Source organism: Triticum urartu, chromosome 3 (genome assembly GCF_003073215.2).
Source record: "Triticum urartu cultivar G1812 chromosome 3, Tu2.1, whole genome shotgun sequence".
Classification (NCBI taxonomy): Eukaryota; Viridiplantae; Streptophyta; class Magnoliopsida; order Poales; family Poaceae; genus Triticum; species Triticum urartu.
The window spans coordinates 590,519,633-590,527,607 of NC_053024.1; the positions used below are offsets into that span (position 1 = coordinate 590,519,633).

Genomic DNA, 7,975 nt, shown 5'->3' on the forward strand with positions numbered 1-7,975 from the left:
AACAACTCCCCTCCCTCCCCTCGCTTCTCTCTCATCCCACGGTCTCCCCTCCGCTCATCCCCTCCCTCCCAAATTCGCCTCCGCCTCCGCCTCGCCGGCCGCGACCGACCATGGCCGCCTCCGCGTCCGCCTCCACGTCCCTCTTCGGGCCGTCTGCCCTCACCGCCAGGCTCGGGGCGGGGCGCCCGTCCGGCGGGCCCCGGCGGCGCGTCGACGCGCGCGGCCGCGGCCGCCTCTCGGTGGTGGCCGTGCAGACGGGCCCGCAGAAGCCGTCGCCGTCGCCGTCGCCGTCGTCCCCGGCGGCGGACGAGGCGGAGGCGCTGCAGAACCTGCTCAAGCGGGAGTACAAGTACGGCTTCGTCTCCGACTTCGAGTCCTTCTCCATCCCCAAGGGCCTCTCCGAGGCCACCGTCCGCCGCATCTCGGAGCTCAAGGCGGAGCCCGCCTGGATGCTCGACTTCCGCCTCGCCGCCTACCGCCGCTTCCTCACCATGGCGGAGCCCACCTGGAGCGACAACGTCTACTCGCCCGTCGACCTCCAGTCCCTGTGCTTCTACTCCGCGCCCAAGACCAAGCCCAAGCTCAACAGCCTCGACGAGGTCGACCCCGAGCTGCTCAAGACCTTCGACCGCCTCGGGATCCCTCTCGGCGAGCAGAAGCGCCTCTCCAACGTCGCCGTCGACGCCGTCATCGACTCCACCTCCATCGCCACCACCCACAGGGAGGCGCTCATGGCCAAGGGCGTCATATTTTGCTCCATCTCCGAGGCCATCCGTGAGTACCCGGACCTCATCAAGCGCTACATCGGGAGTATTGTGCCGCCTGGTGACAATTACTATGCTGCGCTCAATTCAGCCGTGTTCAGTGACGGATCCTTCTGCTATGTGCCCAAGGACACGGTCTGCCCCATGGAGATATCTACTTACTTCAGAATCAATGACAAGGAGACCGGGCAGTTTGAGAGGACTCTGATTGTGGCTGATGAGAGGAGCACGGTTAGCTATTTGGAAGGTTGTACTGCTCCAGCATATGACTCCAACCAGCTCCACGCCGCGGTGGTGGAGCTTGTGTGCGAAGAGGGGGCCGAGATTAAGTACTCCACCGTGCAGAATTGGTATGCTGGCGATGAGGAGGGCAAAGGGGGCATTTACAATTTTGTGACCAAGAGGGGGCGGTGCAAGGGGCGTGGCTCGAAAATCTCATGGACACAGGTTGAGACAGGGTCAGCAATCACCTGGAAGTACCCAAGTGTGGAGCTTGTTGGGGACGACACTGTTGGAGAGTTCTACTCCGTAGCGCTGACCAAGGATTACCAGCAGGCCGATACAGGGACGAAGATGATCCATAAGGGGAAGAATTCACGCAGCCGGATTATATCCAAAGGCATCTCAGCAGGGAAGTCAAGGAATTGCTACCGTGGGTTGGTCCAGATGAATTCAGGTGCAGAGAATGCTTATAATTCTTCGCAGTGTGATTCATTGCTGATTGGGGACAACGCTGCTGCTAACACCTATCCCACCATTCAGGTACTTTCCACTTCTTAATTACATGTTTAATTATCATAGCTTGGCGTGCAAGGTTCAGTTGCTGTCATGCTCTGTCTCTGTGCCTAATTTGTGGTTAGTTACTCTTAAGTGGTGAAACACGCATAGAATTGGGACCTCAGTGGCACACGTTGTAGATAAGATTTTCATGCTCTGTCTCTGTGCCTAATTTGCGGTTAGTTACTGTTAAGTGGTGAAGCACACATAGACTTTGGACCTCAGTTGCACACGTAGTAGATAAGATTTGAGGCAAAACTTTGCTGACATGATGTTGGAATGAAGGAGCTTTGGTAATTTCATTTTTTGAGGATACCATTTGTTATGGGGCCGTTTGTGCAGTGGCCGTGTGACAACCGGCAACAGCAAGAACATGGACTCAGCCTATGTGTGCAATAGCAGCCTCATGTTTGCGCATCCTTTAATGCATAGGATATGGCATGCTTAGAGATAGTCTTGAGAGAAGCATTCATGCTGTATAACTCTGTGAAGATCCAATTAAATTAGGAAAATAGAGTTATGGTTCTGTGAAGAGTTTGAGTTGTGCTCTAGCTTGTGGTTGCGTCAGTCACCTATATAAAGGGCAGTTGTGTAACTCTTCAACCAAGCAACAGATAATTGAACTTCAGTTGGAACTCATACTCCCTCCATTCCAAAATATAGTGCGCCCGCGCTTTCCGAGGTCGAACTTTGACCATAAATTTAACGAACGAGACCGATTGCGGCGGGAGAAAAAGTTACATAATTAAAAACTTCTTTTGAATACGAATTCACTGATATAACTTTTGCTCCCGACGCAATCGGTCTTGTTAGTTAAATTTACGGTCAAAGTTGAAGCACGAGGATAGAGGAAGCACTACATTGTGGAATGGAGGGAGTAATTTATTGAATTGCTCATGTAGATATAGTTCAATATCTGATACGTATATAAAGGGCCTATTCTCTGTCCTAGGTTAGTTTGGTACGCAAGGTTTGATTGCTGGCATAGGGCAGGCTCTGTCTCTGTGACTAATTTGTGGTTAGTTGCTAACAAGTATCGAAGTACATATAGAGTTGGGAGTTGGGACCTCTGTGGTACATATAGTATATATACAATTTGAGGCAAAACTATGCGCTGACATGATATAGGAATTAAGGAGCTTTGGTAATTTGGTTGTTTGAGGGTACCATTTGTTATGTGGGGTGGTTTCCGCAGCGGCCTGTCACAAGCCAGCAGCAGCAACATGGACTCAGCCTGTGTGTGCGTGTGCGATAGCAGCCTCATGTGTGCATATCCATTAAGGCACAGGATAGGGCAAGCTTAGGGTAGACAGTAAGAGAAGTATTCATGTTGGATTTGGATTAGATGGGTCTTTAGACTAGGAAGAGTCCAATTAACTTTGATAGAGTTATGGGTCTGTGAAGAGTTTGAGTTGTGCTCCGACTTGTGCGCAAGTTAGTCTCCTGTAGTCAAGCAATGAATCATCGATCATTCTAGTAGAACTCTTAATTTATCAAATTCTTCATACAATAGTTCAATATCTTCTATATAAAGGGCCTTTTCTCGTAACCACGAGAGGGATCATGCCCTGCAGGGCTAGTTGAGGGCACGTGTTGCCACTGGTCTTCAAACCCTTCCCAGGCTGATCCATAACAATTCCTAGCGTAAAATTAAATTTCTCTCCATTTAAGTTTTAGACATGCAAGATAAATGTTAATGGTATTCTGCCTAATTCCGAATTGAACTCCCACATGTACTGGAACTCAGAAGGTATCAGTATCTTGATATAGCATTGATCTGTGCAACCTTATAAACACTCCTGTCATTTGCATACTAAAAGCACACTCAGAAGTTGTCATGATAATGATGGAAGAAAATAATAGGGTAGGATTTCTTGCATTGACTTAGAGAGAGAGAGAAACTTGGCAACTCATTGATGGAAGTTTTATGGTTAGACTGATAAGGCATATGAGCCATATAATCATTAATCAAAACAAGTTTAATAGGCATTATGGGAAGTTCAGTGCTGAATTTCATAATGTTCTCCTTCACACCTAACTTTTTTTTAGGTATATACAGATATACCAAGCAAATATATGAATTATCTTTTATTAGTTTTATTAGTGCACTTCCAGAATCTTACATATACATCCATGCTAAATAGACTTCTATAGCTGGCTGAATTACTCAATTAGGTCTACCGGTCAATCTTGATGCTTCGTCTGATGTCCCTATAATCTCAAGGGGCACATGCGCATTGTCATGCTTATTCTTATTCTAACTTATGCAACCACTTGCATAAGCTGCACGAATATTGGGATCAACAACTCCTATCTTCCGCAGGCCTAAGCTGCATGTGTATCTCATACTGCACTTGCATAAGTGTGCATCCAATACTATATTTACATGACCTCCACATGCTAACAACAGTTCTTTCTGACAAGTAGTCATACCAGTTTTTTGGTTACCATCATTTTAATAACAGTTCATCAGAAAACCTCATTTATAGTATGATTTTGACCCAACTTTCGTGGCAACAGGTGGGTTGCACTAGTGGCCGTGTTGAGCATGAGGCAAGCACATCCAAAATTGGTGAGGATCAGCTATTCTACTTTCAGCAAAGAGGGATAGATCATGAAAAGGCCGTTGCAGCCATGATCGGTGGGTTCTGTAGGGCTGTCTTTGAACACCTTCCTTACGAGTTTGCCCAGGAGGTGGATGCACTTATGAACCTGAAGCTGGAGGGATCAGTTGGCTAAGTTCTTGGTTCAACAAGTCTGCGAAATATCACCCGATAATTATCTGAAATACCATACGATGGTTATCTAAGGAAGTCCATGTGACCATGTACAGCAGCAGTATGAGACTGAGAAGAATAAGTTACATGATAAAATGACGTTTCATGGCTTGTATAATCGTCCACGACAACGAAGAGAACCGCGGCGCTTCTCTTTTGTTGTCCATTTTTGTTTCTGGTTCCTCTGCTGAACGAGCTCATGTTCGGATGCCAATACAAGAAATAGAAACTGTCGTCTTCATGTATTTCACTGTGGATCATGTATCAATGTATGTATGGGCAAACTTGATTCTGCCATGTTTTGATGGGAACAACCTCTTCTGGGGTGCTGAACACATGATGTATTCCAGCTTCATTTTGTTCATCGCCAGGCAAGGAAGCTTTAAACATTGATAATCTTTTTTTTGCTCCTGCATTGATAATTTTGTATAATAAACTGTGATTTAATCCCTGGCTTACTGATTCGCATTTTTGCAACCGGATATGACTTGGCCAATTGAATAAACTGCCGCAGGGCAGCATCCTGTACGAGACGAAGACGCCACAAGTCCATGAATTCCAGTGGCCTGGACAGGAAGTGTACATCTGATGTCGTTGATCCATGTGTTACTATTTGAGAGTGCCTCGGCCACAGATCTCGTCTTGTATCATTTGAAAATGATTGGCGCGTTCTTCTGAATTACAACCTCTGGGACCAAGCTGTTTGTAAGATGTTTTTGCAAGCTGTTTTAGCTTAAAAAACCATTTTATATTATGGGAGGGGGAGTATGATTTAATGACTGTAAGTCCAGGAGCAGAACACTGTAGATGTGACAAATAATCCTTTTATTCGATATAAATCCCGCTGCGTGCACAGATAAATCAACTACGCCAATTGCCAGACCACACATGCGCCACAACTATACACACACTGTCGATGCCCATAACCCGAATCGTGCAGGAATGCGATCGATCATCAAATCATCATCAGACGGCGTTCTTGATGGCGGAGCTGTAGCCGTCCTGGTCGTCGTAGAACTTTGACCACAGCATCACCCCTCCGTACTTGCTGGAGCCCTTGAGCGCCGGGAGCACCTGCGACTCCAGGCTCCCCGCCGGTATGAACCCGCTCCCCGCCGCCGCCGGAGCCGCCGGCAGCCCGAGGAAGATGTACTTGGCGTGGACCCCCGACGTCCACTGCTTCCACGAGTCCATGAGGTTGGCCGTGTCCCCCTGCACGTACTGGCACGGCGGGTTGTTGTAGAACTGCACCCACACGTAGTCGAAGAGGCCCGTCTCGAGCGCCTTGCCGACCCACTGGTCCGGGAACGGGCACTGCGGCGCCGCCGACAGGTACACCTCCTTGCTGCCCCCCTTGCCCTTGCCGCCGTAGGCCTTGAGGTGCGCCGCCAGCGCGCCGTAGTAGTCCGGGTTCCCTCCCTCGATGTCGAAGTCGACGCCGTCCAGCACGGCGGCGCCGAGCGGCCGCTTGGGCGAGCTCCCGCCGAGGAAGCTGTCCCAGATGTACTTGGCCAGGTCGGCCGCGTCCTGCTCGGAGTTGAGCGTGTACCCGCCGGCGCCCCCGCCGATGGAGAGCATCACCTTGACGCCCTTGGACTGGCAGAGGTTGATGTCGGCGGTGAGGTTGGTGCAGGCGTCGGAGTAGGGGTCGCAGTGGCCCGCCAGGTTGAGCTGCGGGGTCTGCTGGGCCGACCCGAAGCTGCAGAGGAAGGCGATGTTGACGAAGGCGTAGTTGCCGGTGCTGCAGGTCTCGGCCAGGGTGCCCTCGTTGCCGTTCTGGCCCCAGTAGATGGCGATGCTGCCGCCGTGGCTCCGTGGCGCCGAGGAGAGGAGGAAGATGGCGGCCAAGAGGCAGGCCATGGAGAAGGAGCTGCTGGCTTTAGCCGGGACGGCCATTGTTGGCAGCTAGGCAGCTAGCTCTTTCGTTCACAAGGCAGAGGGGCTTGCTTCTTGCTTTGGATATGGGACGCTGCTGCTACCTGCTTGATTTATACTACTCCGGTGATCCGGTCTCGTCAGAAACTGGGGCGTGCCCTCGAGGTAACGCTGGAGCCATATCTTTGTTTGTTTAAGATCCTGAACATTCTCAACACGTAGTTCGGCCCCGATCTTGTTTTTTTTTGGAGTTCATGCATCTCCATCTGCTACGGCACGTTGCTAATTTTAACTGCGTGTCTGAGATACTCGTTCAAACCCTGTACTCACTTGTTCATATCTCAAGCCTCTCGAACTGTTTTTTTTTAACACAGTACAGATGCAAACGCTCATATACACACGCATACACTTATTCCTATGAACGCACACATGCACACCCTATTCCTATAAGCACCTTTGAGCGACTGAGCCGACATATCATCTTGAGATTTACGAAGTTACCGTAAGCGCCTCGTCGTCGACGGAAAAGTCTTCTCCCACTGAAAGCACATCGCCGAAAATTCTGAAATAAATCCAGGAACACTTCCGCTTCGGTAGACCCCCTCTAACACAAGGAGGGCCGAGATTGCTCGATACCCCTTCGTAACGAGGGGCATGATGGGCATATTTTTTAAAAGTGCCCACCCGCCCGCCCGCCCGGCCGCGGCGTATACGTATACAAATACAACGGGTTATTTTTTCCGGGATTGACATAGCGTCAATTACGCCGCGGGCGAGCATGCATGGCGCTGTTATCGTGCCGCTTCCATTGCGCTGCGGGCGTGCATGCATGCACGGCGCTGTTATCGTGCCGCTTCCCCCGCTGAGGCGCTGCCGCGCTGCCCGCCTGCCCCGCTGCCGGCTGCCGCCTCGCCTGCCCCGCTGCCGCGCTGCCGGCTGCCGCCTCGCCTGCCCCGCTGCCGCCTCGCCTGCCTTGCCTCGTTCGCCGCGCCCGTCCAACGCCCCCGACGCGTCTAACCACCCCGACCCCGCCTCTCCTCTTAGAAACCGCCCCGACCCCGCCTCTCCTCTTAGAAACCGCCCTCACCCCGCGCTGTCCGATCAATCTCCGGCGGCGCAACTCTCTCCGGCGTGATGCCTCGTGGGCATGGATGTTTCGGCCGGCGTTGGTTCGGTTGGGGGGGGCGGCAGTGGAGGCGCAGGGAGCAGTCGTCGGGCGGGAGGCGGCGGTGGAGGCGGCGGCAGCGGTGGTGGACGCGGCGCCGCGCCCGGCGGTCTGTGGCCCTCTAGCCTCACCGGGCCGCAGACCGTGGATATCTACCGGCACGGCATCCCCGTGCCGCCGTCGTGTCGCCTAGCACACGGCTGGCACGTGACGAGCACCGGCTATGCCACGCCTGGGCCGGCACAACCCGGTCCATGGAATCCCGAAGGTCGCCTGAACTTTTGGCAAGGCCGCGACTTCGACATCGTGGTCAGCTTCTACAAGTCTCGGGGCATCCGCGCGGACGCTCCAAACGCGCCCCTCGCGCCCCCCGCCGTCCCGGTCGTGCAGGCCCGTGCCGGTCGGCGCGCTCGCGCAGGCGCCCCGGCTAATCCCGCCGCCGCGCCCGCTGCTCCATCAGGCGCCCCTGAGTTTCAGATCCCGCCGGAACTAGCGGCGATGCAAGAGGAGGGCGACCCGTTGGAGTCGCCGGGTTTGATCCGCGCGATCCGGAACTCCACGTCGGAGACCGGTTGGATGCCGCCGGCGGATATTGTTGACCCGAGGGACCCGGCAGA

The 7,975-nt window shown here is 52.6% G+C and overlaps 2 protein-coding genes across 2 annotated transcripts; one reads left to right on the forward strand and one right to left on the reverse strand.

The window, feature by feature from the left end:
• The first annotated feature begins 24 nt into the window (after positions 1-24).
• Positions 25-4,716, forward strand: LOC125545193 (UPF0051 protein slr0074). The gene is made up of 2 exons (XM_048709073.1): positions 25-1,526; positions 4,062-4,716. The coding sequence occupies exons 1-2, from the start codon at positions 111-113 to the stop codon at positions 4,278-4,280; spliced, it is 1,635 nt and encodes a 544-aa protein (XP_048565030.1). The 5' UTR covers positions 25-110; the 3' UTR covers positions 4,281-4,716.
• A 127-nt stretch (positions 4,717-4,843) lies between these two features.
• LOC125545194 (acidic endochitinase-like) lies at positions 4,844-6,259 on the reverse strand. The gene has a single exon (XM_048709074.1). It carries the CDS (start codon positions 6,212-6,214, stop codon positions 5,285-5,287), a length of 930 nt encoding a protein of 309 aa, XP_048565031.1. The 5' UTR covers positions 6,215-6,259; the 3' UTR covers positions 4,844-5,284.
• Between the last annotated feature and the right edge of the window lie 1,716 nt (positions 6,260-7,975).

Bases quoted from the DNA above. Each gene is read 5' to 3' on its own strand.
- LOC125545193 (XM_048709073.1), top strand. From the start codon at position 111: ATGGCCGCCTCCGCGTCCGCCTCCACGTCCCTCTTCGGGCCGTCTGCC. The intron at 1,527-4,061 runs GTACTTTCCACT...TCGTGGCAACAG, and splicing joins ACACCTATCCCACCATTCAG to GTGGGTTGCACTAGTGGCCG.
- LOC125545194 (XM_048709074.1), bottom strand. From the start codon at position 6,214: ATGGCCGTCCCGGCTAAAGCCAGCAGCTCCTTCTCCATGGCCTGCCTC.